We start from the raw sequence: 18,218 nt of genomic DNA on the forward strand, positions 1-18,218 counted from the left end.
ACACATAGGGTTAGAGACATCTTATTTTATCTTAACGAGGATCCAGCGAAGGAGACCGAAGATAGAACCAGGAGAAAGTGTCCCAGAAACCTGAAGAATGTATCCAGAGGATGTCAAAGGCTGAAGTGAGAGCGAGAAAAATGAGAAAAGACCAATTTGGCGGTTAAAAGGTAATCAGTAACTCTGGAGAGAGCAACTTGAGTGGAATCAGGAAGCTGGAAGCCAAATTATAAGGGATTCAGAAAATGGGAGAAAAAATGGAGGAACCAGTTGTAGACAGCCTTCTGGAGCGCCTAAGGCGAGGTATGGGGCAATAGTGGAGAGGGAAGGATGGAGTGAGGGACTTGGGGAATGGAGACCCAGACATGGTTGAAGATGGTAGAGAAGGAACCAGTAGATTGTGGGACAATGTTTGGAATTGGGAAAGCTTATGGAATGAGGACATCTGTGAGATGTGAGGAAGAGGAGATAGTGGCAGAAGACATTTGAAGGGTCTGAAGAGGGAGCTCCTGGTGAATGACGATTTCTGTAAAACAGAAGGGAGGATGGAGAAAAGGGTTTGGAAGAACATTGGGATACAATGACTTGGTGAGGAGTGAAGGAGGATTGTGCAGCGAGGGGTGTAGGGTGTGTTTCAGGGAAGATCAGCCCTTCTGCTGTGAGGTGGTTTTTTTCAGGGCTGCTCATCCACTTTGGGACCCATCTGATTCACCCTGTTCTCACCCCAAGAAGCCATAGCAGGGAGCAGCCGTACCCTGTAAAACCGCCTCAGCAGATGGGCTAAATTGGGTGTGACCGAAGGGGGCTCCTCAGTGAGCTAGGGGAGGGCCTTCCCCACGACTTCAGCCAGTGGAATGAGCAGGTGAGAAGAGTTTGTTCCAGTGGCCATGGAAGTGAAACATGCTGTGGGGAGCTCAGAACCTGGTCAGACATTAACAATGTCGCGGTGGACTATGGCCATTTGTCCCCGCACTGGGCAGTGATGGCTGGAAGAGAGAGTGAAGCTGAGGAATCTTCCTCACTTAAATCTGATTTACACATGAATCAAGAAACCATTTTTACCATTTCCACCTCAAAAGCCTGTGCTGACAGGCAAGTGATGAAGCTTGGGAGCTGAAGGCTCAACCCTGCACACAGACAGCCCAGGCCACAGGAGGATCTTCTCGCTGGACTGAAGCAGTGAGCCGTGGGTCTCTGAGCAGCCTTGTTAAAGGAACTCATTGCTCACCACAAGGAAGGGGCAAGAAAAGGTGCCCTAAGATATTTTTGCCTTGCCCAATAATAATCTGCTTTACTGCAGCAGTCAGGGACCCCTTCTACTAGTGAACAACATACTAAAGGCTACCGTTATTACCCCTCTCAACTCTCGGGATACTCCTCAGTCGCCATATCTGCAATGCAAATACCACCAGGATACGCCAAGATCAGAAAAAACAAATCAGACCTAAAAAGGTGTCTTCCAAGCTAACAGTAGCATCACCTAAGCCTCCACTTGCTACGAGACTTGGTCTACCATAAACAAGTTTAGAAGCAAAAGAAAACCAAAAGTATTAACTTCACAATTTTAGTATGAATTTAAACCATAACCTATGGCATGAAAAACCATTGTTATTCAACTGCAAAAAGTAATGGCCAATTTATGTAAAACCCACACACTAATAAAAATCATCAATCACACCTTCCAGCATCCTTCAACATCTCCACTTGATGAAGTTAAAACTCCCTAGGAGAAGTTCGCCTCATTACCCAAATCCCAACAGGCTTATTTTTATCTATACACTTAGATCAAATGATCTCTAAAGTAGCTCTTATCTGTCGTGATAATAATGGCAGATTAATAGGCAACCTCATGTAAATGGGGCTTCAATATTTTTCATATGCTTATTCCCACAAGTAGGCTGAGGGATTTACTATGGCTCCTACTTACACAAAGAAACAAAAAATATTGGGGTTATTCTATTAATTGAAATAACCACTTTCATAGAATATGTCCTTCCTGAGGTAAAATATTTTGAGGGCCATCTCTTATACTGGCACAATCCTGGTAGAATGAATCTGAGGGGGCTTCAGTAGATAAAAGCGCTCTTAACCCAATTTTTCACCTTTTCAAAATAGCCATCTTGTACCTGCTTTTCCTACATGAAACAGGCTTACACAACCTATCCAGCATCAACCCTGACTCAGACAAAATCCCTTTTCACCCCGACTATTCCATCAAAGAGCATTAGGATTAGTGCTTCTACCACCAGCCTTTCGCCAGATCTCCTAGGTGACCCAATTTCTCCCCCCAGTCCCCTGAACACCCCCACATATTAAACCAGAATGGTATTTTCTATTTGCATATGCAATTCTATGTTCAATTCCCAATAAGTTTTAGCATCCATCCTAATAATTATCCCACTCCTCTTCACATCCAGCCAACAAAGCCCAATATTCCCACCAGTCTCACAAACACTATTCTGAATCCTAACAGCAAATCTATTTGTACTTACCAGAATAGAGGTCAACCAGTAGAACAGCCATATGTCATTGGCCAACTAGCTTCAATCCTATACTTCCTAATTCTTATTCCAGTAGAGGATTATTTGAAAACTATATGCTAAAACCTAAGTGAAGAATCCAAGTAATTTAAAATATTGGCCTTGTAAGCTAACGATGAAGGAAAATTCTTTTCTAGGAGGCTTTACACCCTATTAACTAAAAGTTGATAATCTCATTAAACTACTTAAACCTGTTCGATCAATTATATGCAGGTTGATTTAAGATAAATTTCAATTTATATACTATTCCAGAATTTAAATTTTTTTATATTTTTTATTAGACAAATGTGTTACATTAAATCCATGATTATCACATATTTATATATGGAGCATACATATATATATATATATATATATAGATAGATAGATAGTCCCTTAGCATATAAGTATACAGACATAAATATGTATAATAGACATTTATGTATATAAAACATAGCTATTCCACTAGCATATAAGATACATTATACTCACTAATTACATAATATAGTATATCATATTTAATTTGTGCATATCTTTTTTTCCCTAATAGCTTTTTTCAAAATACATACAAAGACAGTTTTCAACATTCATTCACTTTTGCAAAACCTTGTGTTCCAAATTTTTCTCTTCCCTCCACCCTACTTCCCTAAACATGAAGCAATTCAACATATGTTAAACATGTACTTTTATATATGTTACCATATTAATCATGCTGCACAAGAAAGATCAAAAAGGAAACGAGAAAAAACAAAAAAGGTGAAATACTGTGATCCATCCTTAGTCCCCCTAATTCTCTCTGGGTGCAGATGACTCTTATCACAAGTCCATTGGAACTGGCGTGAATTGCTTCATACATGCATATCTTCCTAACATACATAATACATTGTATATATATATATATAGATAGATAGATAGATAGATAGATAGATAGATATAGATATATATATATAGATATATAGTACATAAGATATCAAATGTTTGCATACATAGACATCTGTGAAAAATCATAAACTTAATACTAGCAGATCTTAACCCTTGGGGAAAGTTATAGGAAAATTGCATTGCCTGGAGAAGTTCATCAGTATTCAACATCAGTTTCATAAAGGTCTGCTTGCCTGGATTCTGGATGATGGACAATATTCTTTCCCTTTGCCAGTCAGCAGTGGAGTGAAACAGAGTTGTGTGCGTTAGCATTTTTTCAGCAATATCAGAAACCTTCAATGAGAACAAAAATAGTATTCAAGGTCAACTATAACACACAGAGTAAAATATTTTGCAAAGGCTGTAAACTAAGACTAAAGTAGAGGGAGAATTGGTGCATGATTTTTTTGTTCACAGATGATTATATTCTCATGCAGCCTCTGAGATCAAGATGCAACAAAATATGGATCAATTCTCTTGTTGCTTGTGTTTAATTTTGGCCTACACCTGCAAGGTAACACAGGTTCTCCACCAGACAGCACTACATGGTTCGTACATGGAAGCCTAAGTGGAACTACAGTAAGCGGGGAAATTTATGCTGTGGATAAATTTACTTACCTCGAGGGATGTGCACATGGATGAAGTCGGCAGCGTTGCTAGAGCTGTCTCAGTGTGTCAGGAGAAGGGAAGTGTCGGGAGAAGAGGTATTAAGACTGTCAGACTGAAGGTCTACACTCTACAGATCCATGGTGTATACCTGTGAAACCTGGAAAGTATCTGGACTCTGAGCCAAGAAACTGAATTGTTTGCATTTGAATTGTCTTAGGAAGATTCTGAAGATCACCTGGAAGGATCAGGTACCAGACACCAAAGTTCTTAAACTAAACTGAAAAGTGCAACTGCATTGGGCTAGCCACGCCAAATATATGATTGCCTCAAACTGCAAGTGCTCACATGGCAGTCAGAAGAAAAAATACCAGGACACACTCAAGGTGTTTCTGAAGAACTTTGGGGAGCACTGCGGCGCAGGACCATCCAGCTCGTGATTGGGCTGAACGGAGTGATTTAAGGTGTTTTTAGGGAAAGCCAGTTTGCATGTAGAGAGTCCCCTAGTATGAGGGCAGGAGTTGGAGAGGAAGTAAATATTGTGAACCAGGTACCAAACTTGTTGAGAAAGGAAAGGGAGTGACAATAATTACCAGGATTTTGATAGTGTCATCTATATGAATTTCAAGAACTTCAAAGCTGGAAGGGTAAGTGAATGATAGAGGTAGGGAGATTGAAACATTTTTTAGGAACCCACTAAGTGCTAAATGCTGCAAATGCAAAAAGTGACCCAAAAAGTTTCTGCCTCAATGATCTTACAGTTTAATGGAGATAGGCAAACAAATCTATACAATGGGAGCTATGTACAGGATAAATAATGAACAGGGAAGGCACTAGTTGGGAAAGGTTTCTGCTGGAATTCTTATTGGAAATTAAGGATAACTAGGGAGGTCAGTAGTCAGAGTGGAGGAAAGTAAGATAGTAAGATAGTCAAGGAAAATGCCCAGAGCCAAAGGACTGAGTATTTTGTTCATAGAACAGCCAGGAGGCCAGGACTGAGTAGTGAAGTAGGGTGTGGGCAGACTAAAAAGGCAGGAGGGGACTGGGTTAGGAAGGGCTTTGAATGCAAAACACAACAGGTTTGGGTTTTGTTTTTTCTAGAGGCAATAAGAAACCAGTAGAATTTGAGTAGAGATGGTGACATGATATACCTGCACTTTAGGAAAAGCACTTTAATAGCTAGCTGAATGGAGGATGGATTGAAATAAGGAGAGAGAAGGCAGAAAGACACAACAGTTATTGCAATATTCCAGAAGTGGGATGGTGAGAGCCTGTGTCGGGGTGGTAACAGGGTCAAAGAAGGGGATATATTTGAGAGACGTGAAAAGATGGAAAAGACAGACCTTAGCAACAGCTTGGAGTGAGGAATCCAGAATGACGGCTAGATTGTGAGCCTGAGCGACTGGGAGGATGACTCTGCCCTCTATCGTAATGAGGTTAAGAAGGAAGAAGGTTGGGGAGGGAGGGAAACGAGTTCTGTTTTGGACATACTGAGTTTAAGATGTCTATTTGGACATTCAGTTTGAGATGTGAAATTAGAAGCCAGCAGAGTGGGGCAGGAAAAATAGATTTGAGAATCATCAGCATAGGAATGGGAATTAAATCCATAGAGACTAATGAGATCACCAAGTGAAACAGTGTAGAAGAGAAAAGGGCTCAGGCCAGAACCTTGAGGGCACCTGGATAGTTCGAGGGTATAATCTGGGTGAGGATCTAGTAAGGAGGCAAGCAGTCAGTTTGGAGGAGAGCCAGGAGAGTATCCCAGAAACCTGTTTTAGGGAAGAGGAGAGAGAAAAACAATTGGGAATCAAAATCAAAACCAAAAGTGAATATTGAAAACTATATATGTAATTGGAAAAATAAAATAATTTCTTAAAAAGCTAGAAGAGTATCAAGGAAGAAAAAGGGATAATGAGGATGGAGCAAAGGTCATTAGATCTGGCAATTAAGAGATCATTAGTAACTTTGGAAAGAGTACTTTTGGTGGAAAGATAAGATTAAAAGCCAGATTGTAAGGAGTAAGAAAATGGAAGCATCTATCATAGATGACCTTTTCGGGAAGTATAGCTTCAAAGAATAATAATGAGTCTGGAAGGACCAACTGAAGACTTTTTCAGGATAGGGGAGACATGGGCAGGTTGGTAGGCAGTAGGGAATTTCAGCAGACAGGAAACGATGGAAAATAAGCAAAAGAGTAGGAAGGAGTGAGGGGATGATGGGCTAATTTATATGGGTAAATGTTAGCCATGGTAAGGAGTAACACCTCTTCATCAGATCGGGGTGGGGGGAGAAAGGAGCTCATAGCAAATGGTTTGAGTTCTTAGTTGAGAGGGTCAGTGCAGGGAGGAAGAGCTATGAGAAGTTGGAGAAGGGTTGAGAAGATTTGGAAGAGCCTCTATGGAAAATGGGATTTAAGGAGTTGAAGGGGAGGAATAGGGGATTACCTGGTGGCAGTGAGAGCCCAGGAACCCAAATTCTTAGTAGACCCAGGGAGAGAGTTGTATGGTTTTCTCTGCCTTTCATCACCTCAACCCCTAGACTTCAGAGTTTTCTCCCAGCACATCTCCCCTGCACTCTCCACTTTCGTTGCATGTGTAGGTGTGAAGAGAATAATTGGTGGAAGTAATCCAAGGCTGAGGCTTGGCTAAATATAATTGGTGATAGGATAAAGAGGCCAGGGATTCCAGAGAGGACGACAATGGACTTGCATTGGTTCACCAAGAGCTCAAGATATTGAGAGTGGCTACTTCGGGGAAGATGGCCCCAGACAGAACTGAGCAGGCAAGGGCTGGAGGCCATGGTGCAGATGAGAGAAGGAAGGAAGGTGAGATTGCTGTTGGTTGTGCTTCATTCTCAAGATCAATGACATCAGGAGACTAGCAAGTGAATTGAATTTAAGTGCAGAGATGTGCAAAATATCAGTCAATGCAAACTAAGGAAGCGATATTTTTTTTGGGGGGGGCTGCAATGAACCACTGTTGGCCCATATTAATCTTTAGTTCATTAACCTAAATCCTAATCTTTGTCACCCAAATGTTTTCTAGCAAAATCTGTTCCATCCTGTACTTGTGAAGTTATTTTTTTTAATTTAAGCACAATTCTTTATGTATTTCTTTATGTAAAGGCAGGTAAAGTACTTGTGCCCCACACAAGGGCAGCATGTGATTTGAATGGTCTCCCTCCAAAGGAATATGATGAGATACTCTTGGAGTGGAGATATCAAACATGCAGGGCCCATGACACTCCAGAATGTAAGTGGAAAACAGTTTATGAAATAAAAATACAGAAAAATAGATAATATTACATCTTAAAACTTAAGTCAACATGCAGCCCTCAAAAGATGGAGTAATAGTGCTGCTTCTATTTAAAATTGATTCCTCTTTTAGAGTACAATATTTGTGTAAGCCAGCAGGTGGTGCTCTTAGCTCACTTTCTTTTTATATATATTTAATTTTCCAATTACATGTAAAAATGTTCAACCTTCATTTTTTTTTAAACAATTTTGAGTTCCAAATTCTCTCCCACTCTCCCTCCTCTTTCCCATCATAGAGAAGGCAAGCTATTTGATGAAGGTTATACGTGTACAGCCATGTAAAACATATTTCCATTTTAGTTATGTGAAAAAACAAAAAACATAGCCAAAAAAAACCCAAGAAAAATTTAAAAAAAATATGGTGAGATCTGCATACAGATTCCATCAGTTCTTTCTCTGGAGGTGAATAGAATTTTTCATGATGGTTTCTTCAGAATTCTTGGTCTTTGCATTGCTGAGAATAATCGTCATTCACAATTGATACAATATTGTTTTGTTTTGTTTTTACTATGTACAAAATTCTCCTGATTCTGTTTACTTCACTTTGCATTAGTTCATGTAAACCTTTCCAGGTTTTTTGGAAAGCATTTTGCTCATCGTTTCTTATAGCACAGAAGTATTCCATTGCATATCTATACAGCAACTTGTTTGGCCATTCCCCAATTGAGAGGTAGCTCTTCAAATTCCAAATCTTGCACATCATAAAAAGACCTGCGGTAAATATTTTTATAAACATAATCCCTTTTCCTTTAAAAAAATCTCTTTGAGATTCAGACCTAATCGTGGGATTGCTGCATCTGTATGTCTCTTTTGGCATAGTCCCAAATTGTTCTCCAGAGGGTTGCATAAGTTCAACGATGCATTGGTGCTCCAGTTTTTCTACACCCCCTCCAACATTTATTCCTTTTCTGTCATATTAGCCAGTCTTATGGGGTTTTGCGGCTGGCTTTTAAGATCACAAATCACTGTCCCTTACTCAATAAGGGCGTTTCTGCAACACGGCAAAAAACTTACTGTGCATCAGGGGTCGAGGTGGCCTCTGGCTCCCTTTCAGCAGACCCCCATAACTTAGCAATTCTCCCTTTTCATCTTTTAGATAATAAGTCTTTTCTTGAGCTGCAACCTCTGAAAGGATGGTGGAGAAAGATCTACAAAAGCATCCAGGGCAACAACAAAGCACTGCTTGTGCTCCTATTTCCAATGACACTTCTCTTTTTTCTAATGGGATTAAGGTCTGTTTCTCACTTTCGACAGGATGCCTTGATACCTGAGCTCTAGTGGTCACAAATACAGTCTGATTTTCAATTTCAGCATCTAATGTTTCTTTGGTAGCAGTTACAGAGTCTCCCCACATAAATGCATATTTCCCTCCCAGACAGTCTTTAGTGTAGAACTGGTATCCAGTTCTCGTGCCATTTGTCCAAGGACCGGGCCCAAGGTGTTTTTCCATGTGCAACCTGCTGGCCCACTTCTTGAGTGACCCGAATGTATCCCAGGGAGGCTTGTCAGGGGCCAACCTGATGATCCTCCAGCAGATGAGGGCATCACTATGATAGGGCGTCTCCTGCAGGCCCACCATGTGTCACATGATACCCTACCCCCTATGAGACAATCCTAGGCCACGGTGGGTCCAGCCCACCTTTCAGCCTCTGTTGCCAATCCTGATTGTGTGTAACACAAACTCATACATACAGAAAATGGTCTTGGGGGTACATCTCCTCCTCCTGTTGGAAGGTTGCCTCTTCTTCCTCCTCTTCCTCTTCAGTTCTGTGGACAACTTTGTGAACTAGCCCATTTTGTAAAACAATTTGGAACTATGCCCAAAGAGCCCTAAAACTGTGCATACTTCTTGACAAAACAATACAAGTAATAGGTCTGTGTACCAAAGAGATCAAAGAAAAAGGGATAAGACCTATTTGCATAAAAACATTTATAGCAGTTCTTTTTGTGATGGCCAAGAGTTAGATATTGAGGAAATGCCCATCAATTGGAGAATGATTGAATAAGTTTTAGTATATGATTGTGATGGAATTCTACTGGGCTCTAAGAAATGAGTAGGATGATTTCAGAAAAACCTGGGAAGAGTTGTAGGAACTTGTACCTAGTAACAGCACTATTAGCGATGATTAACTGAAAAACTTAGTTATTCTGATCCAAGACAGTTCTGAAGGATTCATGATGAAAAATGCTATCCACTTTCAGAGAGAGAACTGATGAACTCTTGAGTACAGATTGAAACATATCTTTTAATCTTTATTTTTCTTGTTTTATTTTGCAACATGGCTAATATGGAAATGTTTTGCATGACTTGTAAAATTGATATAAAATTGTCTGCTTTCTCAGAGAGAGGTGGGGCAAGAAAGAGGGAGAGAATTTGGAACTCAAAAATGTTTAATTACTAAAAAAATGTTTTACAAGTAATTGGGAAATATTTGATGAAATAAAATACATATATTTTAAAAGAAAGCCACCATTTAACATTATTAACTATGTTGTGTTGTATTTTTGTTTATTTTGCTAAATATTACCCAATTATATTTTAATCTGGTCCTGGCTACACTGGGATTTTATGACAGATTTGACCCTTCTGTTGCTCTCTCTTTTTGGATACTATCTTCTCTCTAAGTTTTCATGGCACTTTTCTTGGTTCTCTTTCTCATTTAACTGACCACTACTATTGATGGAACATTATCCATTTGGAAGCCTGTCCCCCAGTAGGTTGTAACCTAAGGCCAGACTCTGAGTCCTTTTATTTTTCTTTACTTTTTCTCCTTGATCACATCGGTATTTATGATTTTGATTATCTCTATGCAGATATCTTACAGGTCCATAGATCCAACCCTGCCAGCCCTCATCTCGCCTTAGAACTTCAGGCTTGCATTGCTTGTCTAAGGGACATTTAGAACCAGGGATCCTGTAGATAAAACTCAACATGTCCAAAACAGAACCAATTGCTTTTCTTCTAAACTTCCCTGTTTCTGGTGAGAGTCTCACCATCCTTCTGGTCACTGCAACCTTGGAATCAACCTCCGTACCTTACTATTGCCCATCCAATGACTCCAACAGGTAGTTGATTGCCAAGTCTTTTTTTTTTTTTTGTTTCTGTGTTTCTTTTTCACTTAATAGTAATTTTTTTCCAATTACATGTAAAGATAATTTTCAACATTCAGTTTCGTGAGATTTTGAGTTCCAAAATTTTCTCCTTCTCTCCCTTCTCAACAAGCATTGATCATTAAATCATGTCACTTCCACATCTATAACCCTCCCTTTCTTTCTTCTCCTGAGTTCAGTCCTTTATCCCATGTCATTTGGACTATTATAATAGCTTCCCTCTTTCAAGCTTTTCTCATCCTCAGTCCATCCTCCCCTCCCCCCTCCCATGCCAAAATGTTTACCCAAAGCACAGGTCTGACCATCAGAACTTTTTTGCAGTAAACTGGGAATCAAAGATCAAAGATGAATTCCTCTATTTGTCATTTAAAAGCTGCCACAACCTACCTTTCCAGCTTTATTATGACTCCCTTTCATGCATTCTGTAGTTTTGCCATAATGTCCTTATGTCCATGACATTCCATCTCTGATCCTTGGGTCTTTCAGGGTCCACCCTGTTTCCTTTGCCTGAAATGTGTTCTCTCCTAATCTCTGCTTCTTAGAGCTCAACCCAAATGATGTCTCAATGTATCATAAGCTCCTTTTCAGCAGGGAATGTTTCCTTTGTGTTATGTCCCCAGCACTTAGCATAGTACCTGGCACATAGGTGCATGTTGACCAATTGAGCAGAGGTATCAGGAGGACCTAGGCTCAATCAAATCCTACCTCTGACACTCACTACCTTTGTGATTATGAGAAAATAATTTAATTTTCCCAAGCCTGACTTCTATCATCTGTAAAATGGGGATAATATCTCAGGAGTTTTGTGAGATTCACATAATGTTTTTGATGTTGTAACTTTTCAGTCATATCCAATTCTTTGTGACCTCTTTTTGGGGTTATCTTTGGGCAAAGATACTAGAGTGATTTGCCATTTCCTTAAAGCTATTTCCAAACTTTCAAATATAAATGTCATTTTCTATTAGCACAACATATATTGAATACCTACCGTGTATAATGGGTGGACAGCCACTGTAGTCATGAATGACAAAACCAGGGGGAAGCTCCTTCACACTGACTCTAAATGGGAATTCTCTATCTATCCATTTCTTCCTTCATTCACAGACATTTATTAAATATCTTTTACATGCAATGTCCTGTCTGAACTGCAGTGTGAGGAAACAAGACGTGAATAAGATATCCTGTCTTTACTTTTTCTCTAGGGAATTGGAATTTATTCCCATTGTGCTACCTCCCTAACTTCTCCCACATTTCAGTTACCCAAACTCTGTCCATTCATTGCACAGCGCACCAGCAGGAGATTGCCTCTGGCTACTTCTTGGTCACTGTCTATGGTATCTCAATCTGGGCTCTAAACCATCATTCCTGTTTGGCAGCTCTCCACCATTATGCTTGCTGAGCATAGTTCAGCTTAACCTCCCTGGCAAAGTAATATACAAGGTTAATAAAAATAGGGGGGAAACTAGAATGGGGAATATTGGTGAGATATTGGGATATGTTTAGTCTTACATTTGACAGGTTTCCATATGGACAATATTTCAGACATGACCCTAGAGGGCAGAAATCGGGGCAATGAGGGAAATAGGGGAGGAGTTCTAAAAAAGGCAGATTTTGGGTTCATATCGGGAAAAAACTTCATTATTAGCACTATGGTATGTTTCCCATTCCAAGAGTCATTAAAGGCCTAAGATTATTTAGAACTAGAAGACGACTTAGAGGTAACAGAAAAGATCCCCAAAGTCCCCCAAATCACTCAGCTCACTTAGTAGAAGATTCAGAATTCAAAACTAGGTTCTCTTTCCACTGACTTTGGTGCAATAGAAGTTAAGACGAACCTTTGCTGGGACTATGGCAGAAGGATTTCTTTGCAGGTGTGAACTTTGATGAAATGACCATTGCATTTTCTTTGAGCTCTCAGGGTTAGGAGAGGGCTAAAGTTTCTGCCGCTCTGTGATTCCTCTGTAGCAGATAATAATCCTCCTTTATCCAGAGGTTAGCCACGAATTGCCTTTCCATTCGGGAGGTCATCCTGCAGCTGCAGGGTGTATGACCCCTTTCTAGAAACCCTGATCAGAGCCCATCCTGGAGTTCAAGATGCCCAGAGGCAGCCATGCAGCCCAGAGGGAGCAGTATTGTCCTTGCAGGTGTTTTAAAATTAGTTTGACCACAATGCAGTCTGTGCCTCCAGCAAGGCCTGGACAGACAGATTGAAGAGTGTCCAAGAGCAAAGGTAAGTAGAGTTCTGACTCTCACAGGGGGTTCTTTGAAGACCAGACCTCCTCCTCTCTCAGAACATCCCAGCAGGGCTGAGTGGAAAAGTCAGCCCCTGTTTTCCTTTTCTTGAAAACCCCATGACCTCCTGGTTCTCTGATGTTGTGCTTTTTCTCTCTCTAGTACATCTCTCCACTGGTCCAATTTCCGGGTTATATCCCTAATTCAGTGGCAATACAGCATCTATGGCGAAAGTCAGATTTGAAAGGGGTCGGGGAAGTTACACACCTGAAGACAGAGAGCTTTGAAATCTTGGAGGTATGGAGACAGATATCCTTAACTCTGTGAACCCCAACTTGGAAAAACATTTCCATGACTTCCATCCCTGTCATCACCTCAGCTGTGAGACTATCTCCTTCCAGTCCCCTAAAATTAGGGGCTCCAACTCTAAATCTCTGACCACCATCCCTGTGACCTGTATCCCTCGCCCTTTCCTTTGATCCCCAGCTTGTTAACCTATATCCATGACCTCCCCTCCCTTGTACTCCTGTGGCCATGATTTCTGTGCCTTCCGTTCCTGTAACCCTCATTCCTCAACCTCCATCCAAATGAGGCGACTCAGATTTGGAGATGGCACCAGGCTAGAAGGAATGGCTGACACCTTGGAAAATAGGCGAAGTGCAGAAAGAACTGAACTGAGTCAAATCAAATGAAATCCACTTGGATTTAGTCTTACATTTGGAAAAAAAATCACCTTCCAAATCCAAGCTACCGGAAGCACAGACAGCAATTTGGGTGGAAAAGATTTTAGTTTTAGTGGGCTACAAGCTCAGTATGAAGCGCCACATTGATGTGACTGACCAAAAAACACACAAAAACACAATGGTCTTGGATTTATTCAATATAGGCAGAGTTTAAGGAGGTGATAGTCTCACTGGTCTCTGTCCCGACCACAACTGGAGTATGAAGTTAATTTTTGAGTACCGGTTTCTGAAAGATATTGATAAGCTGAAGGGTATTTAGAGGAAATTAACCAGGATCGTGAAGGGACTAGGACATTTAGCCTGAAGAAGAGAAGACTTGGGGAGGGAAGCAGGGAGGGACAGGAATGTCCTACCTGTACTCAAGTATTTTGGAAGATCATGAAAGGGGGATGAGATGTTTAGCTGCCAGAATCTCACTCCATCTGTGAGAGGCACAGGGCTTTGGGGTGGTTGGGCCGTGAGTTATAACCTTATTGGTTCCAGAGGGCAGAACTTGAGACAACGTATAGAAGCTGTGGAGATAGAGACTTGATGTAAGAGAGAAACAAAAAAAAATTCCCTCACATTTAGAGATGTCCAAAATGGAATGGCTTTCCTCTAAGAGTGATAGGTTCTTCAGGCCGGCTTATCAGATTTGTTATGATGTGGATTCCTTTTGGTAGGAGTTGGACTAGATGGCCCCCAAGTTCCTTCTGAATCTCCTATTCTGGAATCATTTGATGCTACTTTGTTGTATTCCTTCCTTTTCCTCTCTCTTCCTCTCAGCTAGAATGAAAACTCCTTGAGAGCAGAGACGTTTTCATTTTCTTTCCCCCCAGCACCTAGCTTAATGCTTTACACACTGGAAACAGACTCATTAGATGGGATCCACCATCCCCACGACGCTCAATCCATCCCTATGACCCCCTTTCTCATCCCTTTCAGTTCTGAAACTCATTGCCTTGTTTCTGATCTTCTGGGAGCATTCCCCAGCACCCCAATTCTTATACATACATACATATATATATATATATATTTTTTTTTTTTTTTCATACCTTTTTCCCCCCCTGAGGCTGGGGTTAAGTGACTTGCTCAGGGTCACACAGCTAGGAAGTGTTAAGTGTCTGAGACCAGATTTGAACTCGGGTCCTCCTGAATTCAGGGCTGGTGCTCTATCCACTGCGCCACCTAGCTGTCCCATCCCAATTCTTCTAAAGTCCATTGTGTGCTTCTCCTGCTTCCATGACTCCTCCTATGCTTGTGTGTTCTTGTGACTTTTCTCATGACCTCTCCCTTCCTGAACCTATCTCTTTCTTATGACGGACCCATCTGTTTTCTCCTGTCTATGATCAGAATGAGATGGACTTAATGTGGCTTCCCTGGGGCACAAATAAGAAGAAAGAGAAAGTTTGGATGAATAGAGCCTTGGGCTTGGAGCCCGCTAAGGAAAGTGATCACCAAATACAAATAAGCTTTCAAGAAGAGGAAGACTACTTTGTAAGTGTTTTTCAGTTTAGTCAGGCCTTGCTCCCTGCCCTACCCTGTCCCCAAGTTCCTGGATGATGCTGGACAGCTCCTGGAACCCTCAAGGCCTCCCTCTGGCCCTACTGGGATCCCTAGCCTCTGGGACTCCCTCCAGACCTCCTTCCAGGAAGTCCTATCCCTGAGAATTCCAGGCTTAGTCCCAAGACTCCCAGAAGACACTACATATGGTGTCTCCTACACCCGGCCTCGTTTCCTCCCTCTAAGAAGTCCTAGCCATCTCCTGATATATTCCACTCCTTGTCTGCTTGGAGTCGCTGGCATAGAGGAGATCCTGTGGGGGAGAACCCAGTTGTTACTTTGGGGTCTTTGATGGAGAATGGAAACTAGACCAGACAATCTTCCCTGTGATCCTAGGAGGCTTCTCTGCCTAGGATTTTTCATTTAGATTGGAAGGAACACATGGCGTCGCGTCACAGTTTTGTGGCTCTGAACTTACGTCTCCTGTTAATAGAGTTCCTTAGCTCCATGGCTCAGGCTGTTCCCAAGACATGGGACCCTGCCTCAACCTATGCTCCCCCTGAGGTTACTCACGAAGTCCCCAAATTTGTCATCGCTTTGTTGAAGCAAGAATGGTTCCAGAAATACTTTCCTGAGTTCGACTTCAAGGTACATGACAGGGGGTGGTACATGAAGGAGGGGAGAAAAGTGTTCTTAAAGATTGCCCTTCCTCCTTTCCCAAGTCTTGTGGTAGTTCTTGGAATCTTAAACCCTGTGGTGTAATTAGGGACCCTCTAAATCTTTCCAACCACAAGCCCCTCCCCAATTCTAGTACTCTCTAATGGATGCAGAAGTGCACACACATCCCCATACTTACTAACCTTGTGGTATAGTCCCAAGAAAGTGAAATACCCTTTAGCCTCATGGCATGGCATTGGTACCCCTACCCTCCTGGTAAGGTTTCCTCCAATCTTGTAGTATGGTTGAGGGTCCCTGATATAACCTGTAATCACTTGGAACCTCAGGACATCCAATGAGCTTTAAATTCACCCCTTGTCCCCTTTCTGTTCCCATATCCCCTTTATCCAGTTGCACACAGAACCTTGAAATTAGTACATTGCTCCCTCTTTCCCTATAGACTCCCAAGCTAGACCCTGTCTACTTTCCTTAGCCATCCCAACTCAGTCTCTCCCCAAATTTCTCCCCTTCCAGGCACCTAGGGAAACAAGATAAATGTTCCCAGTATGTTTTCTCCAAATGTTGCCACGTTACCTTCTGTGGTTAAGGGCTTCTAAGGGAAGACCTAGATTAGAATTCTGGCTCCAGGGCTCCACTTTCAAGCCATTTATTTGATCCTAGCCAAGACATTTCCCCTCTCAGAATTCATTTTCCACCATTTCCAGAAAATGAGTGTAATCAGTAACATGTACACTGCTCATCTCAGAGTTGCTCTGAGAAGACAGGACATACTGATGATTTTAGTGTTTGTTATCAAGAACTGGCTACTACCAGACTGCCCTCCCTGTGATCCTAGGAAGGGCTGATCGCCGAACTGATTTCTGAGAAGGAACCCAAAGACATATATGAGGAGCTTACCGAAGAGGAGCTTGAGGAGGAACTTGAGAAGAAACGGAAGAAGGAGAAGTTGGTGTATGAGGTTACTGTGACCCCAGAATTCCTTTCCCAATTAGAATGCCTCTTTGGCTCCCCAAAGATGATGGATCCCCCCGGGGCCTTGTCTCCTGCCTTGTGTCTTGTGCTGAGCCTGGCAGGAAGTGGGACTGAGCCCCCAGAGCCCCCAGTGCTGGGGTTGGGGACCCAAAGGCCTGAGGTGGAGCTTGGTTTCTGGTCCTGGCTCTCCCCCACCCCAGTTCTTGCTCAGAATCTGTTCTTTTGCTGCTATTTCAAAGAAATACCCAGAATTCTTCACGGTGGAGGGTATAGCCACGATGCTCATGAAGATCCTGGAGCAAGCCAACTGGGAGGACAGCACCCAGGTTATGTTGTTGCTCATGGAGATGGTCCCGTGGCTGGGAATAGAATTCCGAAGGAAGCTGCAGCAGTTGCTGTTGAAACTTCTCAACAAAGAGCCTCCCCCAAACCTTGTGGTACGGCCCCAGACCACGATCCACCTTACCAAGTTCCAGACGTTATTTTGTCACTAGTGAAGTCTTCCTTAGGGGTCCTCAGTGACCCCCAGCCCACCTGCATCTCCAGCCTTGGGCCCTCCTCAGGGACTCCCAGCCCACCTACCAACCTCATGGTGTGGCTTCTTAATGTTCGTTGTTTAGCCATTTTTCAATCATGTCCAACTCTTCATGACCCCATTTGGGGTTTTCTTGATGAAGATGCTGGGCCCGTTTGTCCTTTCTTTCTCAAGCTCATCTGATAGATGAAGAAATTGAGGCAGACAGGATTAAGTAAGGAAGATCACGTAGCTAGTGAGTGTCTGAGGCCATATTGGAACTCAGAACTTCCTGACTGGGCCCAGCCCGCTATCCACTGTGTTGTCCATGGGCTCCATGATACGGCCTTTAGGGTTTCTCTTTCCTGCCCCCTTGAGCTCCTGCAAACACGTCCTGAAACTCTGCTCCTCTTCTTCTTCCATACCTAAAATTCCAGAGCCCTGGTGAGTCCCCATTACAACAATTTCCCAAATCTTAGCACCTGCAGATCCTAGGACACCCCAAGGCTGATGCCCCCAGGGCCCCCTCAAGCAGAAAGAGTGACCATAGAAAGTCTGGGACAAACCCACCAGCGTAAACATTGACCCAGCCCTAATCTTGGAATCTCCAGGATAAGGTAGAGAAGAAATTTGTGATGACGGCCCTGCAGATGCTCATGGTGTGCGTTCTGGGCTCCCGGGGCCTGGTTCTGGAACTCATGTCCTACTTCCTCTACTCACCCCCTCGCTGCAGGTGAGATAATCCCACCTAGCCCCCCACCCCTGGGACAACAATGAGGTCTACCCCCTCCCCAAATACACAATATCTCTCCTGAGATATGAGAAATAGGGGAGAGCTACATCCCCACAGGTAAGACACAAAAAGGTGAGAATTCCCCACACAAGTGAGCAAGGGAACCCCTCCCTCCAAGTGAGACCCATCCTCCCTTTCCCAGCAAGAATGAAACCCCATGTAAGTGAGCATCCCCCTTCCCCTGGCATTCCCACACAAATGAGACACAAAGGTAAGTCCCTAAGTAGTTCAGTAAGCATTTATTTAGTGCCTATTGTGTGCTAAGTGCTGGATATGCAAAGACAAAAGTGACAAAATGCCCCTGCCTTCAAGCAGCTTACATGCTACTGGGGAT

At 42.4% G+C, this 18,218-nt stretch overlaps 1 protein-coding gene across 1 annotated transcript in view; it reads left to right on the forward strand.

The window, feature by feature from the left end:
* The window catches only part of WDR97 (WD repeat domain 97), a 54,775-nt gene that overhangs the window by 23,426 nt on the left and 13,131 nt on the right, over nucleotides 1-18,218 (forward strand). The window contains exons 16-21 of the mRNA XM_074275614.1: nucleotides 12,865-12,999; nucleotides 14,778-14,921; nucleotides 15,324-15,575; nucleotides 16,441-16,563; nucleotides 16,817-17,014; nucleotides 17,703-17,824. Of these exons, the coding sequence (XP_074131715.1) occupies nucleotides 12,865-12,999; nucleotides 14,778-14,921; nucleotides 15,324-15,575; nucleotides 16,441-16,563; nucleotides 16,817-17,014; nucleotides 17,703-17,824 (974 nt within the window). The remainder of the gene's footprint in view (nucleotides 1-12,864; nucleotides 13,000-14,777; nucleotides 14,922-15,323; nucleotides 15,576-16,440; nucleotides 16,564-16,816; nucleotides 17,015-17,702; nucleotides 17,825-18,218) is intronic.

This window comes from Sminthopsis crassicaudata, chromosome 1, assembly GCF_048593235.1.
Source record: "Sminthopsis crassicaudata isolate SCR6 chromosome 1, ASM4859323v1, whole genome shotgun sequence".
Lineage (NCBI taxonomy): Eukaryota > Metazoa > Chordata > Mammalia > Dasyuromorphia > Dasyuridae > Sminthopsis > Sminthopsis crassicaudata.